The 21276-nt window shown below is 33.7% G+C and overlaps 2 protein-coding genes and 2 pseudogenes across 2 annotated transcripts; 3 read left to right on the top strand and 1 right to left on the bottom strand.

Moving 5' to 3' along the window:
• Nucleotides 1–1373: 1373 nt before the first annotated feature.
• Nucleotides 1374–5827, top strand: LOC125871423 (probable linoleate 9S-lipoxygenase 5). The gene is made up of 9 exons (XM_049552002.1): nucleotides 1374–1714; nucleotides 2445–2731; nucleotides 2804–3023; nucleotides 3117–3413; nucleotides 3522–3607; nucleotides 3943–4050; nucleotides 4195–4502; nucleotides 4583–4846; nucleotides 4940–5827. The coding sequence occupies exons 1-9, from the start codon at nucleotides 1489–1491 to the stop codon at nucleotides 5706–5708; spliced, it is 2565 nt and encodes an 854-aa protein (XP_049407959.1). The 5' UTR covers nucleotides 1374–1488; the 3' UTR covers nucleotides 5709–5827.
• A 453-nt stretch (nucleotides 5828–6280) lies between these two features.
• Nucleotides 6281–8174, top strand: LOC125871208 (linoleate 9S-lipoxygenase 6-like). Its single transcript, XM_049551809.1, has 3 exons — nucleotides 6281–6320; nucleotides 6940–7186; nucleotides 7279–8174. The coding sequence occupies exons 1-3, from the start codon at nucleotides 6281–6283 to the stop codon at nucleotides 8045–8047; spliced, it is 1056 nt and encodes a 351-aa protein (XP_049407766.1). The 3' UTR covers nucleotides 8048–8174.
• Nucleotides 8175–12233: 4059 nt separating this feature from the next.
• On the top strand, nucleotides 12234–17301 carry LOC125871421 (uncharacterized; annotated as a pseudogene).
• Nucleotides 17302–18109: 808 nt separating this feature from the next.
• On the bottom strand, nucleotides 18110–19166 carry LOC125871430 (uncharacterized; annotated as a pseudogene).
• Nucleotides 19167–21276: the final 2110 nt, after the last annotated feature.

Genomic DNA, 21276 nt, shown 5'->3' with positions numbered 1-21276 from the left:
ATCAACTATATACCCACCTGAAATAAGAATCATTGTGCCTTGCAATAAAGGTTTTTTCGATCGTAAATTAGTGTGAAATTTGTGCTATAGAAACTGATTTTCTCTTCTCATTTTTCGATCGGAACAACTCAATGAGAAAATACAGGATGAAAAATAGATTCTTGCTAATTTTTTTCGGAGGAAATCATTTTATGGTATTTTAATATGACATAAGTATTTTTATTTTCCATGAGAAAATTGTTTTCTGATATTTAATTACAAGATAATGTTTTCTAGCAAGAGGAGAAAAATCATTCGAGATCTTCATTAATTTTAACACACTTGCCACAACTTCTCTGTCCCAATTAATTAGTATTTACATATGCTAATATTTAATGTGAGTTACTTGTGGAATATTTAATTAAATCTGATCAAACGGCTTGTTAACCGGATCTTGATTGTTTGCTAATGATGGGAATAGTTTAAAAACATTATATTCTGTTGACAAGTCTTCATTGGAAAAGAAGAGCACTTGTTATGTACTATAATTTTATAATGTATCATATTACATTTATTATATTGTATTATTTTAATAAATACAACGCTTGGATAGATTGTATCATTTTTCATTGTTGTGTAATGTTACACATTAGGAATAAACCTAATTAAAGAAAAGTGGAATGTGAGGTCGAGTTGCTACAACAAAGTTGGGGTAGACGATAAAATATAATACATAAATTTGCTTTTTAACTTGACCTCATTTCACATTTATGCCCTCCAACTTTGACTATGCACAAATAGACACCTAAACTTGTATGAAGTTCAACAAGTAGATACATGAGTCCTATGTGACATAATATATGTAGGAGGATGTCATGTCGGACGCGTGTGCCTAGTTGTTCAACTTTATACAACTTTAAATGTCTACTTGTATACACCCATAATTGGAGGATATAAATGTGAGCTAAGACCAAGTTAAAGAGTATATTTATGTATTATGCCTTATATAATAAGAGGCAAAGGCAAAATGAGTAATAACGATATGATCACACCAAATTAATTGTTACATAATAGAAAGTTAGGTAACAATCAAAACAAACATTGTATCGTAATACCATTGGTAACAGTCATCCAAACAAGGTTTGACAAGTCAATGTGATAATATTTTATGTTGTATGATGGTATTATTTATTTTTTAATGCCCAATTGAGATATCCAGTCAACTTCTCCCAGGTAAGACTATTGACAATTTCTTAAGACAATCGTGGTTGCCTCAATTGATCCAAGTGGTGAAGTAATCTAATAATATATACAAGTACTCTATCTATGTTGCTCAGACTCTTTAAAAAAATATACTATTTTTTACGTCAATATTTTTGAAAAGTTTAAACAACATGGATTATAAAAGGACACAAGTCTAGAACTATTGTTGTTTGCCTCAACAAAAGTTCATATCCTTTCATCATTTCAACTCAAAACATCTATTTAGCATTTTGTCCATTTTGCTCAATGGGTTGTGCAGAGATACTGGAGAAATTGCTGGAAACAGTTTGCGGTAAACAGCGCGATGTTCCAGTAGAAAGCGGTACCATTAAGATCAAGGGAACAGTTGTATTGATGAAGAAGAATGTTTTGAACTTTAAGGATGCTGGTTGTGCCTTCCTTGATCGAATGCACGAGCTCTTTGGTAAACGCGTTACCATACAGCTCGTTAGTGCTGAACATGCTGATCCTGGTAATTACATTTTCTTCTGATTTTATTATGAAGAGATACAAGAAAACTTGTTAGTTGTTTTATATAGTGGCAAGAATGCAGAGTGAGAAAACTCTGTGTAAATCCTGAATTCTGTATGCCTGGTTAGTCCTTACGCCAAATAGAGCTGAAGTTTTTAGTATAACATGATAACTGTGACGTCTGGACCAACTTGTTTGCACCTCGACTAATTCTAGGAGATACATGTTACGTTCCACTAGTATAGATACTAAGTAACTCTGTATATTAAAGCTTGGATAGATGGGAAGAAAATCATCTATACTGTTTTTGCCTCTGTTAGGATGTGAACCTGAGACTTCATGGTTCTCAACGCACTTTATTGACTCCTTGGATACACCCTTATATATTTGAAAGAATCATTGATTAACTCAATTGCTTCTCCCTCCATTTCAAAATAAGTGGTGTTTTACATAATTAAAAAGACATTAATGATGTTCTTCTAATTTTACCCTTATTTAAATAAAGAAAGTTTTACATAACCAAGAAACTACTAAAGAGTTACATCTTTTTCAAGGTATTTATGAAGGGTAGGTTAGTAAAAGTACACCATATTTCTAGTAGAAATGAGTACTTTCCTCAAGGGGTGCGCCCAAGCTAAAAACACCACTTATTTTGAAATGGAAAGAGTAACTCAGAAGTCTCGACAAATCACCTATAGTCCTGCATATATAATATATATGTTATTATGTAGAAAATGGATCAAAAGGTAAGTTGGGAAAGCCAGCAATTTTGGAATGGGCATCCTCCAAGACTTGGATATCAGTGGAAGAAGCAGCATTCAATATTACATTTGACTGGGATGAGTCATTAGGAGTTCCTGGTGCTTTCATTGTAAAGAACAATCATCACAGCCAGTTTTACCTGAAGACTCTCACTTTACATGATGTTCCTGGAGATGGTGAAGTTCATTTTGTCTGCAATTCGTGGGTGTATCCTCCACATCGTTACAACTATGATCGAGTGTTTTTCAGCAACAAGGTATCGATATTCTTAACCAAGCTAACATGTAAAGGGCATAAATTCAAATTTCTGAACTTTTGTTGTTATTAGACATACCTGCCATGCAACACACCAGAACCACTTGTGGCATACAGAAATGAGGAGCTCGTTAATCTTCGAGGTACAGGTTCTGGTATGCTCAAGGAATGGGACAGAGTTTATGACTATGCTGTCTACAATGATTTAGGATATGATCGACCTGTGCTTGGTCGATCTAAGGATTATCCATACCCTCGTAGAGGCAGAACAAGTCGTCCACCAACTAAAAGAGGTAAGGTCACAAACACATAATGTCAATCATATTTATACTTGGCATAGAACTACCAAAAGAATAAGGTAAATAGAGTTAAGCTTGTTGTTGCAGATTCTAGCTTAGAGAAACGGTTGCCACGTCTGAGTTTGAACATTTATGTTCCGCGAGATGAACTTTTCAACCATGTGAAGTTTAATGATTTCCTTACATATAGTGCCACATCAATAATTAGGGTTGTAATCCCAGAGACCGCGTCTGTGTTAGCTAGACCTTTCAACGAGTTCAAAAGCTTCGAACGTGTACTAGAATTCTATAAAGATAGTGATGAGGAAAGGTCCAGGGAATGTCTGCCATGGAAAATACTCAAAGGGCAATTTCATAAATATCCAATTCCTCATGTAATTGAAGGTACCTATGTCTTCCCTCTCTATGTCTCCACAACTATGTTTAGCTTCTGAGTACTTGCTAAGGTGAAAAGATAGGTACTAATTGTGAACCTTTTTGAGAAAACTACAGAAGATAACTCAGCATGGAGGTCAGATGAAGAGTTTGGACGTGAAATGCTGGCTGGCGTTAACCCTGTGATTATCCAGCGTCTACAGGTAAATATCATACACAAATCTTTATTTTTTGGCATCACACATAAACAGACGCACAAACGTTGCCACAGTTGACAAGTAAATACTCCAACTTTGAGTATGCACATCCAGAAACCTCAACTCATCTCAATTGTGTCGGTTGAATACTGCAACTTACAAAATGATCATCTAGACACCTCTAAAATTTATGTGTCATGTCAATATCGGGTGTCCATGAGACACAGTAGAGACGAGTTGGAGTGCTTACTTGCCAGATGAAGACAAGTTTGAGTGTTTGTTTATGTATTGTAAATCTTTCACTCTGAATGATAAGTACTAAAAGACTAAATTCTTATCAGGAATTTCCACCCACAAGCAAGCTAAATCCTGAAGTATATGGCAACCACACCAGTAAAATAACAAGGGAGCAGATTGAGAAATACATGGATGGACTAACTGTGGATGATGTAATGCTCTTTTTTATCTTTCTCTAGTGATTATCGTATATAAAGGAAGAGAAAACGAAAGCATTCTTTGTATCGGAACACTTATCATCTGTCTCTAGTATATTAGATGTTATATATTTACGTGTTTATCTTTTGTGGACACAGGCAATAAAGAATGACAGGCTATTCATCTTAAATTATCATGACTTACTTATGCCTTATATTACTCGGATTAACTCAACAACCACAAAGATCTATGCTAGTCGGACCATCCTTTTACTCCAAGACGATGGAACATTGAAGCCACTTGCAATTGAACTGAGCTTACCACATCCACAAGGAGATAAACATGGTTCCACCAGTCAAGTATTTAGCCCAAGTAATGATGAGAGCGTCGAAGGCTATGTCTGGCATCTGGCCAAAGCTTATGTTGCTGTAAATGACTCTGGATATCATCAGCTCATCAGTCACTGGTGCGCGACTTAAAATTGTTGAATTTAGATGCATGTTACCTCTTGAAGTGACTACTAATTTTTCTACTTTTTGCTTCCAGGCTGAACACACATGCAGTGATAGAACCATTCATTATAGCAGCAAACAGACAATTGAGTGTGGTTCATCCAATCTATAAGCTTCTACAACCCCACTTCCGTGATACATTGTACGTCAATGGTTTGGCTAGGCAGATCCTCATTAATGCAGGTGGAATACTTGAATCGACCGTATTCCCATCCAAGTATGCCATGGAAATGTCTTCTGTCATCTATAAGAATTGGGTGTTCACTGAACAGGCACTCCCTGCAGATCTACTTAAAAGGTTGGCCAGTACATAGTCGTTACAACGACTTAAAACTCAATGTCATATCCATCTTGTTCAAGAAACGCTGATTTTTTCTGTTTTCAATTTCAGAGGAGTTGCAGTGCCAGACTCAAGCCAGCCTAATGGCCTTAGACTCCTGATAAAGGATTATCCTTTCGCGGTTGATGGACTTGAGATTTGGTCAGCAATCGAAGCCTGGGTTGACGAATACTGTTCCTTCTATTACTCAACTGATGACATGATCCGTGACGACACTGAACTCCAGTCCTGGTGGATGGAAGTTCGCAATGAAGGTCACGGTGACTTGAAAGATGAATCATGGTGGCCTCAAATGCAGACACGAGCTGAACTCATCGAAACATGTACAATTATTATATGGGTGGCTTCTGCTCTTCATGCAGCTGTCAACTTTGGGCAATATCCTTATGCTGGTTACCTCCCAAATCGTCCAACAGTAAGTCGAAGATTCATGCCTGAGCGAGGCACCCCTGAGTATGCTGAGCTCGAGTCAAACCATGAACGCGCCTACCTAAAGACAATCACAGCTCAGTTACAAACTCTTATGGGCATCTCATTGATAGAGATGTTATCTATGCATTCTGCAGATGAGATTTATCTCGGGCAACGAGACACTCCTGAATGGACTTGTGATCGACAACCACGACAAGCATTGCAGAAATTCAGTGACAAGTTGGTTGAAATCGAAAACAGAATAATGGATAGGAACAATGACAATATATTGAAGAACAGAAATGGACCTGTAAAATTGCCTTATACATTACTATATCCAAATGCCACAGGTGACAAGAGTGCAACAGGACTTACTGGCAAGGGAATCCCCAATAGTGTCTCAATATGAAAGTTACATGACATTGCAATGGTTTGTTGTATATGAAATCACACAACTTCAACGCTATCGGTACTTTTTTCGTTTCAATTTGTTTGTCTTGCTCACTATTTGGACAGTCACATGACATTCTTCTTTGACAATAATTTATTTGAATACTTTTTGATTTATTAACTACTATGACTTAAAGTACTTTTTGTGCAGTTTCTTATACACCACTTATTTTATCATATTCTCTAAAATTTCCTGCCATTTTGAAAAGAATTACAAAAATACCTATTTTCCTCACTCTCTCTCCTATTCTCGAATACATCACTCATATGCGATGTATCGGGACAGAATGTATCCAAGGACGGAGCTACCGACACCCCTTCGTCGAAAAATTACATTGTACATATAGGTTAAAATTTGGTTTTATATATATATATATTTAAGTGTTGATACATCTTGATATAGTTTGAAGGTTTAGTGTAGTGGTTAAGTTTTTGCAAAAACTACTTGAGGTTGTGAGTTCTATCCCTGCTAGTAGCACTTATATATTTTTACTTTATATTTTGACACCCCCTTACTAAAAATCCTAGGTAATGGTTTTCAGTATAAAACCCCGAGATCTTGTAAAGACAGGTACAAATCCCTATACATAATGTTTAAAATGACATGTTGTTTTCAGTAAATTTATCAAACGATTAGGGGAAACTGCAAAAATACTAAATGATACTATAATAATGTATGACATACTGTTCTAGTATCATTCAAAAGATAATCAGTAAAACTGAACAAATTACTGAATGATACCACAATAGTATATGGCATTTAGTGAGTAAGTTTTTACTAGGGAATTTAATTTTTTCTTAAGTGTTAAGGTCACTAGATGTGGCACCTTGAGTTCCAAAAAGAATTAAAGAGAATTCATATTCAAGTCATTCCTAGGTTCCTTTAAGTTTTGGGTCAACTTCAAACGACCATAACCTTTAATATAGGATGATTTAGGAGACCCACAAGATATCAAATGATAGATCTGTGAGTCCTCTTTCCAACGCCACTGAGTTTGCTAATTTTCGAGTTTGTGTGAGGGAGATATGCTCTTTTGAAGTCAGGTTGTCCATTTAAGGAAAGTTACCCGAAAATAGGAGGGGTATTATAGTCTTTTTCTTACCCCACTTGTTACAAGAAGAGAGGACTAAGTATATACATGTATATATTTGGTCACCAAGTATAATACATGGATATCTATTTGTCANAGTGATAGAGCCATTCATTATAGCAGCAAACAGACAATTGAGTGTGGTTCATCCAATCTATAAGCTTCTACAACCCCACTTCCGTGATACATTGTACGTCAATGGTTTGGCTAGGCAGATCCTCATTAATGCAGGTGGAATACTTGAATCGACCGTATTCCCATCCAAGTATGCCATGGAAATGTCTTCTGTCATCTATAAGAATTGGGTGTTCACTGAACAGGCACTCCCTGCAGATCTACTTAAAAGGTAGGCCAGTACATAGTCGTTACAACGACTTAAAACTCAATGTCATATCCATTTTGTCCAAGAAACACTCTCATTTTTCTTTTCAATTTCAGAGGAGTTGCAGTGCCAGACTCAAGCCAGCCTAATGGCCTTAGACTCCTGATAAAGGATTATCCTTTTGCGGTTGATGGACTTGAGATTTGGTCAGCAATTGAAGCCTGGGTTGACGAATACTGTTCCTTCTATTACTCAACTGATGACATGATCCGTGACGACACTGAACTCCAGTCCTGGTGGATGGAAGTTCGCAATGAAGGTCACGGTGACTTGAAAGATGAATCATGGTGGCCTCAAATGCAGACACGAGCTGAACTCATTGAAACATGTACAATTATTATATGGGTGGCTTCTGCTCTTCATGCAGCTGTCAACTTTGGGCAATATCCTTATGCTGGTTACCTCCCAAATCGTCCAACAGTAAGTCGAAGATTCATGCCTGAGCGAGGCACCCCTGAGTATGCTGAGCTCGAGTCAAACCATGAACGCGCCTACCTAAAGACAATCACAGCTCAGTTACAAACTCTTATGGGCATCTCATTGATAGAGATGTTATCTATGCATTCTGCAGATGAGATTTATCTCGGGCAACGAGACACTCCTGAATGGACTTGTGATCGACAACCACGACAAGCATTGCAGAAATTCAGTGACAAGTTGGTTGAAATCGAAAACAGAATAATGGATAGGAACAATGACAATATATTGAAGAACAGAAATGGACCTGTAAAATTGCCTTATACATTACTATATCCAAATGCCACAGGTGACAAGAGTGCAACAGGACTTACTGGCAAGGGAATCCCCAATAGTGTCTCAATATGAAAGTTACATGACATTGCAATGGTTTGTTGTATATGAAATCACACAACTTCAACGCTATCGGTACTTTTTTCGTTTCAATTTGTTTGTCTTGCTCACTATTTGGACAGTCACATGACATTCTTCTTTGACAATAATTTATTTGAATACTTTTTGATTTATTAACTACTATGACTTAAAGTACTTTTTGTGCAGTTTCTTATACACCACTTATTTTATCATATTCTCTAAAATTTCCTGCCATTTTGAAAAGAATTACAAAAATACCTATTTTCCTCACTCTCTCTCCTATTCTCGAATACATCACTCATATGCGATGTATCGGGACAGAATGTATCCAAGGACGGAGCTACCGACACCCCTTCGTCGAAAAATTACATTGTACATATAGGTTAAAATTTGGTTTTATATATATATATATTTAAGTGTTGATACATCTTGATATAGTTTGAAGGTTTAGTGTAGTGGTTAAGTTTTTGCAAAAACTACTTGAGGTTGTGAGTTCTATCCCTGCTAGTAGCACTTATATATTTTTACTTTATATTTTGACACCCCCTTACTAAAAATCCTAGGTAATGGTTTTCAGTATAAAACCCCGAGATCTTGCAAAAACAGGTACAAATCCCTATACATAATGTTTAAAATGACATGTTGTTTTTAGTAAATTTATCAAACGATTAGGGGAAACTGCAAAAATACTAAATGATACTATAATAATGTATGACATACTGTTCTAGTATCATTCAAAAGATAATCAGTAAAACTGAACAAATTACTGAATGATACCACAATAGTATATGGCATTTAGTGAGTAAGTTTTTACCAAGGAATTTAAATTTTTCTTAAGTGTTAAGGTCACTAGATGTGACACCTTGATTTAATTAAAGAGAAATCATATTCAAGTCATTCCTAGGTTCCTTTAAGTTCTGGGTCAACTTCAAACGACCATAACCTTCAATACAGATGATTTAGGAGACCCACAAGATATCAAATGATAGATCTGTGAGTCCTCTTTCCAATGCCACTGAGTTTGCTAATTTTCGAGTTTGTATGAGGGAGATATGCTCTTTTGAAGTCAGGTTGTTCATTTAAGGAAAGTTACCCGAAAATAGGAGGGGTATTTTAGTCTTTTCCTTACCCCCCACTTGTTACAAGAAGAGAGGACTAAATATATACATGTATATATTTGGTCACCAAGTATAATACATGGATATCTATTTGTCATGTAAGTACTTGGTCACCAAGTATATTATATGGATGATTAGATTACAACACATTGTATGTTGTGTGTATACCATCTGTATAATGTGTGTACATATATTTTACCACAAATTATATTTATGTGGACATCCATTTTACAACATGGATCTATTTTTTGAAAAAGAATTATGCAAGAACCAAAACCACCAATGTGAAAGCCCAATAAACTTGTAAAGGTTCAATCCATGGAGAAGTTCAAAAGGATCAAAATTAGTATATATCATAGACGTATATATATATATTTATATACATTATTAATACATTAAAGTATATAATAAATATATATTGTAGACCGATTTTTTTCAATCTTAACCAATTTAAATCTTATCTAAACAATCTCAAAATTTAAATAAGAGTTTCTCTCAATGTTTTGAGTCTTCAAATACATTATTCACTTGAAATGACTTACATTTGTAGTACATCAATTTTTAAAGTCGAACTTTGAACATGAGAAAAAGCAGACGGGGGAGGAAAAGGAAAACAATGAAAAATAAGGAAGATAAGAAGATGAGAATCGGACAACATAGAACAACAAATCAAGAACTAAAAACCTATAACATGAGAATATTGAATTATCCAAGTTTAAATCTACATAAAATTTAGATATATTATTATATATATATTTGTTGAAATATTTTTATCATAATTAATTATTTATCAAATTCATCCTATCAAAATGAAAATATTTAAATTCTCTTGCAATTCCACAAGACAATAATCAACAATAAAAAAACTAAAAGATGGAATTATCATAAATATTACTCCTCTTCATTTAAATAAAATGTAAAACAATACATTTAGAGTAATACAATATATAGCATAAATATTACTTTTAATTTCTTTTCATTACTTTTGCTTGGTAAAAAACAACCAAATAAGATTAAATGCCTTTTTTGATGCAATTTTCTGTTGAGCATTCTTCCAAGCAGCTCTCCATTAGCTTTGAATCTACATAAAATTCATCAAAATATGTCACAAATTAAGTAATAAATTAACATAAATAATTATTAAAATAAAAAAAAGTTACTGATATAAATCATAGATATGAAGAAAATTATGTTGAAAACGTCATCCCCAGAATGAGTCATGCAATATGCGATTCGACTTTAATAGCGGCTTCAGGGCATTGAACATCGAGTGAAAAATCAAAAAACNTACTTTTGCTTGGTAAAAAACAACCAAATAAGATTAAATGCCTTTTTTGATGCAATTTTCTGTTGAGCATTCTTCCAAGCAGCTCTCCATTAGCTTTGAATCTACATAAAATTCATCAAATAATATGTCACAAATTAAGTAATAAATTAACATAAATAATTATTAAAATAAAAAAAGTTACTGAAATAAATCATAGATATGAAGAAAATTATGTTGGAAACGTCATTCCCAGAATGAGTCATGCAATATGCGATTCGACTTTAATAGCGGCTTCAGGGCATTAAACATCGAGTGAAAAATCAAAAAACAAAACAAACTATACCTTTTTTAAATTTGGAGCAACGTTCAGTTGAACAAGCAAGATTACAGTTTAATTTTTCAAGAGAAATATGACATTGTTGGATACACTTCTCATAGCAACCAGGTGTTTTACTTAAGGCACATGAAAGTCTACATTTTGCTCTGCAAGATAATTTAATTTCATTAATAGCTTCAACATTTGTTGAAACAATCACAATGAGAAAAATTGTCAATAAAACTTTTGTGAAGCTCATGATTAATAATATTATTTATGCACTTTTTCTTCTTAATAGAATATGTTTTTCTTTTGTATCTTTAAGTGTTTGATTAGAGCAAAGTATTGTTATTATTTATAGCAAGAGTTTTCACTAGAATTTTATAACAGATTAGACTATAATTTGGTGAAAATAAATTAGGTTATACATTTTATAATTTAAGTCATTTTATTTAACTATCATATTATCTAAACCCAATTGATAGCTTATACAAATTAATGCTTGATTATCTTTACTAACTTTAAAATGAAGATGCATGGTTATTTGCAATAATTGCAATTAGCTTGATATATGTATTTCTCACTCAAAATCTAGTGCTCTTATTTTCGTATATGAAATATGTATATCACGCTCAAGATTTAGAAATTCTCTCACAATTAATGAATAAAAATTGAATAAAATTGGTACGATATATATAATTTTTTTTCTAAAGTCTGTTGATTTCTGAAAATTTCATACAACTAGAACAATATTGTAATAAAATTAATACCACTTCAATAACATACAAACTTAAAATATAATTTGCATACAACTCAACATTAGGATTTTCAAATTCATTTTTGGGGCCAGTTTAAGGTGGGGCATATACAAAAAATGCTTCGGGCACAAATTTTATATGTTTTGTAATATAGAGTATTATTAAGGACGGGATATACCAACAACATTGTAATATATTAGTATATAACTAGAAAGTGATGTCCATGCGATGCACTGGGCCTAAGCCCAACAATTTAATTTGAAATGTGTTCAAATATGTAATATTTATTAGGACAAATTACTTAAATACACAACACTTTTTTTTATCTATTATCAATATTTCCCTACTATTTTACTAAAATACAAAAATCCCTTATTTCCCCCCAATTTAATTTAACCGGATACTTTATTAGTTTGAAGCAAAATCAAATCTTTCCCATTCCCTAAATTTCGCCCTCAATCTCTCCCATTACAATTTCAGTTATCAAGTTCAACAAATTTTGAATTTGAAAAGAATCCTATCACTGTTAAACCGGATTCATAGTTCTAACTAGGGTTTCTCATCTTCTTCATTGTAATTTTCGCCATTTTTTTTCTTTTATTTTGTATCAATCGTTTTATCTTGCATTATGCATCTAACATCTAAATAATCTCTAATGTTTTCTTCAGAAGATCCGAACAACAAAGATTTCAGTTCTAAAAGGTTGGCTATTCCGATAACCATGACAAATTCAAGTTCTAGCAAGAAAAAATCAAAGAAGAAAGTACATGCAACTACTTCAAAAGATCCGAAAACCATCCAAAAAAGGGGTAGAAAGGTTGCCCCACCCATTATTCGACCAACATTACCAAGTGTAAGCATACATTTTTCCTAATTTTTATCATATATCTTACCCCTGTTTTTCCTAAAAATCTGATGATAAATAATATTTTAATTTTTTTTATTAAGTATCATCTGTGAATCGTGATTTTATTTGGTAACTGTTATTGTATAAAAAGTTAAGAGAACTGTATTTAAGTTAAGTACTTAAATCACATTTTTTTTGTAGGTTAGATTTTGGTCACTGTATCTAAGGAACAATTCAATTTGTGTACATTTATGTTTTCTTATGAAGTAGTTGTTATTTAGTATCAAATGAAATGAATATTATTGTATATAAGAAAATTGCTTAATTCAACAATTTTGCATCTAGTTTGATTTTTGTACTGTGAATCATAGTTAATGATAAGTCTCCAAGTGATATCTAAAAGAACCTATATTTGTATCACATTGAATTATACAGTATGATTGATTTTGTGTACATATTATGTCTTCTTGTTTTTTAGTATCATATATTTTTTTATGATTGATAAAAATCATTTATGTAATTGCAGAATGTCAGTTATGTAATTAAACATATTCCAATGAACTGCTTAAAGTTTGATCCTACCTACAACTCCAATTTTATTGAAGATTTAGTACTGTCAATAAAGGACCAAGGTATTGAGTTATTCAAGGATACCATATTTGCCCCATACCTTAATATCCCTAAATGCAACTATCAAAGTCAGATTACCAAGTGTTTATATCTATTAGAGATTGAGCAGGGCAATCTAGCTAATGAAATTCACATTTGTCATGCCAAAGGGAATGTCTTGATATTTAGTATCACAGAGTTTGCAATTATTACTGGTTTGAGATGTAAAGAAAATGTCAAAGATTTTAATTATCCAGCTTAAAAAACCAGTAGGCTTGTGCAAAGATATTTTCCTAGTCCAAATTATAATGTGAATAAAGGTCGCTTGGTAGATCGTTTTATGCAAGGTGGTTGGGACAACAATGATGATGCCCTTCAGATGACTATCTTGTTTTTCATTCACACATTTTTGTATTCCCAACTTGGGGATGCACCAATTCCTATTGAAGATTTCTTCATGGTAGAAGATGGTAGGTATGAACAGTATCCGTGGGGACAAATAGCTTTTACAAAGTTAATGAAATCTTTTAGACAAGAGTATACACCCACAAAAAAAATAATGTATCATTTGAATGGACTCCCATACGCATTGAATGTCTGGATATATGAATGTGCGTCTTTACTAAATAATGAGATAGCCGTTAAAGAAGGAAACCGTATACCAAGGATGTGCAATTGGCAAGTTGTTGCTCCAAAGCCCAAATTTGAGATGTTCATGGATACCATATTTACTGAGGTATTAACTATATAACAACATTTTTACTTCACTTTTTTAAGTTTGCGATACACTATTAATTTGATTTTAATGTTGTTTTAGTATTTGTTTGTATAGATTGACTGTTCTAACATACAACCAACTCCTGAGGAAATCAGATCACTTGATTTACCGGATAACAACCATGTACCTTCAACTCGACCAGATTCACCAATTGTTAATAACGAGAAGGTGCAACCGGATGAGGTTCCTGGTTTTGAAGACTTCTAATCAAAACCTCCGGATCAATTGCTGAGGAGATCATCTCGAGTACCTAGCTCAGGATCTACCCCACCCCGCAAAAGAATAAAGGTTGTACATCCACATAAATATAATTTGTCCCACTTCACACAACCACATGAGCAACCAAAACAGTCATTTCAATCTCCAAGTTCAGAACCAAAACAAGCTGATAATGTATCTGGTGTTCCTCATAATACATTCTCTGGAAGAACAACTTTTGACAGTGCAAGAATGGAAGATCTGAAGATGTACATGAAGGGTTATGTAAGTAAACATTAGATTTAAACAATTGTTTATTCATTATTTAATTCATTTTATATGCTTAATTTAAGTACAGGTTGACAACAAATTTGGAGCTCTTTGAAAATAAAATTGGAGCACTTGAGGAGTTAATAAAAAGCAATCAGTCTGAATTGTTGAAAAAGGTTGACGCGAAAGATAATAAAACTGAAAAGGTTGTATTTTGATTTTCTGGTTTCCTTCTCAATTTTATAGTATACTGATTATTTGGATCATGAAGGATATTGGAGGTGTTTCATCGTCACACATGATGGATGATTCTGTTGAGAAAGGTGGTGTTGATTCACAACCCAAGTCTGATAAATTCGATCAACAAACCATTTCACCCATACAAATGGATTTTGCAACTGTTTATGATGTTTTTAAACCTGCTGTGGATGTTGAAAAAGAAAAGGTTTCTGATCACACTGTTCAAAAGGTGTGTAAGTATATCATGGTTAATAGTTGGTAATTTAATTTATCATATGTTTCAATCCCTTAAATTTATTTAAGAATATATCATGGTTAATGGTTGATACTTTAATTTATGAAATATATGTTGCTAATTTGTGTATCATTGACTGTACTTTACACTTTACACATTAATAATGTATATGATAATGTACTTCCCAACTTTATGGTATATTGATTTTGCAACTGTTGATGATGTCGATGAACCTGCTGTGGAGGTTGGAAAAGAAAAGGTTTCTGAAGATACTGTTCAAAAGGTGTGTATGTATCTGATACTTAATTTATTTAAACATGCATTATTATGTGTTTTAATCCTTTAAATAGTTTAAGAATATAGCATGTTTAATGGTTGATATTTTAATTTACGAAATAGACGTTGCTAATTTGTGTATAACTGAATGTATTGTACACATTAATAATGTATATGATACTATATCTATATTTTTTGTATCATGAACATTACTATTCTAACATTGCCAGATACTTTATTTTGTATTATACTTTAATTGTTTTAACTTGCACATATAAATGTACAAACACAGAAGTATGATACATCCATTAAGGAACAAGTAATGCAAGAGTCAAGTGTGCTTCTACCCACAACACTCTATAGATGATCCTTCGGTAAATGTGATTATTCATGATAAGAAAGTAGTAAGTGAAAAATGTTTTTATTATTATACATTAATTATTTTTGAAAAAAAAACATAATAGTATCTGATATTCTCTTTATTAGGATGATGGTGCGGATACAATTCAACAAGAATTCAAAAAACATGCTTCAAATTCAGCAGTTGTTAATCGGTATAGTTGTAATTTGTTACTGGAAAATGCAAACAGTTCCCTGATGTGGCATTATTTTTTTTTATGAAAATTATAATATTTTTGTTATTTACTTGACATCATATAGTATTCTATCACATCGGCCTCCATTTCGTCCGGAACCGAATTAGCTGTAGATGCACTTGTATATGAACTTTCAAACCAGCCAATTAATGTCAAACCTCTGAGTGTACTCCACCTAACCGAAAGTGATGATTTTCTATCTGACAGCCAGATACCCACCCAATTTCCAGGAGATGAGCATGCACCGAATACAAATACAAAAACTCCAGCTCATCGTAACAGAATGCCTTCAAAGGTTTTGCAGTCTCCCTATGTGAATTCTTTTGGATCAAGTGATAAGGGCAAGGAGAAAATAGACGATGACATCTGCTCATACACTCCATTTGAAGATTGTCGTATCACATATCAACTCTCGTCAGGTTTAATGCAAGAGTTCTTAGAGTGGATACAAAAGGGACTCCTCAGAACACATGCGAAGAAGTAAGTTTTTCTTATTAATGCATCTTTATAATAATTTTTTTAAATTAATATTATATTCATTTCGACTTTAATCATTCTTATAGAAAATCATTTGAGGACAAATATAGAGGCAAATCTGCTCTATTTGGTTTTGACCATATGGATTTTGTTGTCGCATGTCCTGCTGACAAGAACTGGTTTTATACTATGTCATATCTAATGAAATGCTGGACTGATTAGGTACGCTAAGCATTCAAATTATGTATATGATACAAATGTAACATGTTTAATTTAAAATAAAGTATCAGATTATTGATTTGTTTTTCTTTTTCTTCTATGTATCATTTTTGTTTCAAATTGTGCTGATTATATAATTTTTTTTCTCTTTATTTTACAGCACATAGATGTAATTTTTTACTATCTACGTAAGAAGTCAAAATTAAGAAGCATGGATCAGTACTTATACACTACAATCAACTGTTTGTTCAAGTCATATATCGACATTGTGTACACGAGGTATCATTGCTCTCCTGCAGATGATACTTTTAGTACACAGGAACTTATTGATCGTGGTGTTATGGTATCTGCTTATGAAAGGTCTATCAAAGACATCATAAGTGGGTTTTCGATCCCAGCTGCTTTACCATGGCATCTAGTAGATGAGGTTTATATTCCGGTTAATTGTGGCGAAGATTTTCATTGGGTGTTGGCTGTGGTTGTTTTAAAAGAAATGTTAATACGAGTGTATGACTCGTCTATGGTATCAAGGAAAAAAGTTTATGCAAAAGAGACAAAGAAGTTGTCTGTAATGCTTCCAAACTATCTTCATGATAGTGGGTTCTTTGATAAAACGGGAAGAACTGATTGGGCATCAATGGAGGCGTACAAAGACAAGGAAACTGGTGAACTGTTGGGTCCACAATAGTCGTTTGAGGTGGAATATGTTCAAGACATTATGCAACAACAAAGTAATAGCCTGTTAGTATTGTAAAATAATTTGTTTACTTACATATTTAATTCACTTTTTTAATGTATCTACTTTTTATTTGCAGTGATTGTGGAATGTATGTAGCTGCTTTTGCTGAATATTTGAGCGATGAAATCAGCATTCCATCTATAAGTTTTCGGAGTGACTATCTTCGCAATAGATATGCTACACTCTTATGGAAGTATCGTATGGACAAGTTCAAGGCGGGATATGTTAGCGATAATGATGATCCTACAAGGCCGAAGAGTTTCTACATTATACCAGCAGAAGGTGGACTGATTAATATAGAATAATTATGTTTTAGTATTGTGTTGAAGATACGATTAATTAGTATTTTGTAATATTCCTTCCCTCTCCAACACTGTTTTTCTAAGTATTTATTAATTTGAAGACTGTTTTTGTCAAAAATTGTATTTCAATTTTAATTATTTTTCTAATTTATGTATCTTATACACCAATACTGTCGCTACAATATAACTATCAGATACATAATATATGATACTATATATTCCATAATTGGGTCCACAACTAATTTTCAATTTATTTAGTACCTATTAAAACATGTGGTGGCCTTGATGCAAATCACAAATTATGATAACATATTATTTTCAGATACCATTCAATTATTATGTATATGATACACATTTACTATCAAATAATATGTTACAATTGGTACAAAAACAATTAAGTTTCAATATATTTAGTATCATTTAACATGTTGAATCTTGTAACATTGCTTTAAATAAAAAAAAATCAACAAATTTTTATATAAAGATATAAAGGTAATATCTTATTGTGTATCAGATACAAAATATCCAAATAATTATTACTTATATGATACACATTTTATCCAAAATATATTTTGAACTAGAACGTATATGATACTAAATAATTTATCACATAACTTAGTTGTTAGATACAATCTGTTATGCATTAGGTATAAAACAGCTTATCGCAATATATTTAGTATCAAACAACAGTTTGTCTCTTGTAACATTTAGATAAAGTTAAAATCATACCAAATGACAATATCTTATTAGCATATTCAAAATATCCAGAAACTTAGTACACATGAAGCAAGAAAATCCTTAAAAGTAATCTTCAAGAATTTTTTGGAAAGAAAGTACATGTTCTTATATTGTGACCTTCTTGTCCACAACGTCCACAACAATTCGTTTTTGTGCTTAGCTTTTCGTCAGAATTTTTCTTCCTCTTTTTTCTTGGTCTACCAGGCATTTTTTTTTGTATCTTGGTGGCAAGACGACTTCTTTCAAAACACATTCCGGAGCTGTCCAATCATTTTTATCTGGCATTGGTTCCATTGGAACTGCATAAGTATTTGCTAATGCATCATGTTTATAGTAATCAGAGCAGTAGGGGTGTACATCTTTAATATTCTTCTTCTTCAAAAAGGCCATTGCATGCGCACAAGGTATCTCGTCATGTTGCAATCTACCACATGAACATGTTTTTCTCTCAAGACAAACAATGTATCTTATCCCACCTTCATACACTGAAAAAATAAACTCAGAAGATGCAACAACCTGCAATTGTTTACAAATTAGAGATATATCACATGTTTTTTCATTTGGTATACACGACAATATAATTAGAAGTAAAGTTAGATATATAATACTTGTAAGATAAATATGTACCTTCATTGTTGCACATTTTGAAGCGTTTATAATCAATATTTCTTCAAATCTCCTCCCTAATGTTTCCTTTGTATAAGATGTTATTTCTCCATTTTTGCAATTTCAAGAACCAAATAGAATTCTAGCTTCTTCCAGAAAGTCTATAACAGGTAGTTGTCGTGCATCAACAAGGCAACCATTGATACATTCAGCTATATTTGAAGTCATCATTCTTCCACGGTTCACTGTTGCATGAGACCTAGACCACCTCTCACACCCAGCATCTTGAAGATACTCTTTTACTCTGCCATCAATTTTTTCCAATTTAGCCATCAATTTTTCAAAATCCTCTTTTCTATAAGCCTTTGCCATTGAATAAAACAGATCACTTAGTATGGACCTGCTTCTCCTAAAGTTTGAACAAACATTTTTCCAGAGGTGCCATATGCATGCAAAATGAGGAACATTTGGAAAAACAATACTTACACCCTTCTTTATGCTTTCATTTCTGTCAGATACAACACACATTTTATCTCTTTCACCAAATTCATTTTTAAACTGTTGAAAGAACCATGTCCATGAACAATCATTTTTCGTGTCAACAATTCCATAAGCTAAAGGCAATATGCAACCTAACATAGAAACACAAAACATTAATTTTCAAAACTCAAACCCTCTCATCATTGGCCTTAATGATATGAAGTTATTTAGTATCATATACGTTCTAGTTCAAAATATATTTAATGATATGAAGTTATTTAGTATCATATATGTTCTAGTTCAAAATTATTCTAGATATTGCAGAATATTAAAGTTACTTCAAAAAATAAATAAATTCATAAACAACATAATATACCTGTAATGACCCTCCAGGTCATTTTTAAATTAAAGCATTCATTCCATCGTTTAGAGCGTTCCTGTAGCGACCCCAAGTCATTTATGACTTGCTGGCACTGACTGTTCGGTCGCCTGGTCGTTCGTTTGGGTTTTAGGCCCGTTTCCCTGTTTTGGAGATTTTTATAATTTGAAAAGTTGACTTTGGTCAACCTTCTTGGAAGACGTGCTCAGATGAAAATTCTGACAACTAGGTTAGCTTCGGAATATCGATTTTGCTCTAGAACGACCCTTTGTTCACTTTCCGAGGCTTTAGATGGTAGTTGTGGAATCTAGCTCAAAATGATACTGGGTGTGGGACCCACTTTTCATCGAAGCGAGCTCCAAATGGAAATTCCGCCTTCACCGTTGAGTCCGAAATATCGTTTCCAATCAGATTCCATATAAGGTTTGTATTTTTCTGACTTCGAACGAGTCCGAAACATCGAAATTTAAGTTTGAAGGGTTGTAGAGGCGGTGACGTGGCAGAGCCACGCGACGCCACGTGGCAGCGGAGTGGAAATCTGGAAATTTCCAGATTTTAGGACGATTTTCGTCCATTTTTTCCCCTCAACTTCAACATAAGATTTCTCCTTCATTTTGAGTCCAAATTAGGTGCTTCAAAAGGCTAACTTCAAGAGAATTTCGTGGGAATCTAGCGGTGATCTCAGAAACGCGAGGGGAGGCTTCGTTTGAGGTAAGGAATCGATTTTAGCCACTGCTAGGGTGATGTTCGAATTGAATTATTGTTGAATTTTGAAATGTGAGATCTTGATCATCTTAGGTCCGCTTTGAGTAATTCTTGAGGCTAACTTGTAGAGTTTTTCGCAAGGATCGTCGTGGTGTAATTTGTTTGGGTTGAAAGGGTCTCGTTTTTCCAGAAATTGGTGATATAGGGGCTGCTACTTTTAATTGTTATGGCTGATTTGCGGTGTTTTAAGCATCTGTTTGTGCTAAATTTTGGGGTATTAGTTTAGTAAGGTATTTGGGACGTGTTCACAGATTCGTTTTCGAGATTCCAATTGTGGGCCCCACAATCTCGTTTTAGACCCGATTTTGGGTTCGTCTCCGAAAAATATAATTTTAGTGTCAATATATTCGTAATGACGAGGTGATTAACCTTTTGTTAGCGGGGAAGCATTTGGAGACCGTTTGGAGGGGAAAAGATCCGGTACCGTGAGTTGGAGCACGCGTGGTCGGCTTTCGGGTAGGCTATGGCTTTCTCTCGTGAGATTGAGCATGTTTAGGCATTTGTTTATTGATTTGCTTGAGTATGGAGGGGTTCGGGTGTCGAGCATGCTAAATTTCTATAATTCCTGCCTTAGACCTTATTTCGGGAAAGTGTTGGATTATGACAACATGTCTCTTGATATTATTGAACATCCATACTTTGTGATGTATATAATAATATTGATTTGAAATATGTTTGGCCTTAGTCTAGGCTTAGACTAGTGTTGCCATAGACTTGCGAGGTTTCGGATGTCGTTGGGCAGTAGAACTTTTTTCGACGTCGTTTCGGACGGTCAGCTCCTTGTAGACTGATATAGCAGACTTGAGTCTGATAGTCGGTAACTCAGCTTATGACCTTGTATCCATAATGCCCTGCTTTTCTATCGGCTACAGCACCCGGTTAGAGTCCGTGGTCCAGCTTACCTATGATCTGGTTTTGGCTACAGTACCCGGTTATAGTCCTTGGTCCAGCTTACTTATGTCCAGGCTTAGCTACAGTACCCGGTTAGAGTCCGTGGTCCAGCTTACCTG

The sequence above is a fragment of the Solanum stenotomum genome, chromosome 7, assembly GCF_019186545.1.
Source record: "Solanum stenotomum isolate F172 chromosome 7, ASM1918654v1, whole genome shotgun sequence".
Taxonomy (NCBI): Eukaryota; Viridiplantae; Streptophyta; class Magnoliopsida; order Solanales; family Solanaceae; genus Solanum; species Solanum stenotomum.
Note: the sequence above shows the minus strand (reverse complement) of the source record. Positions and strands in the feature narration are given on the sequence as shown.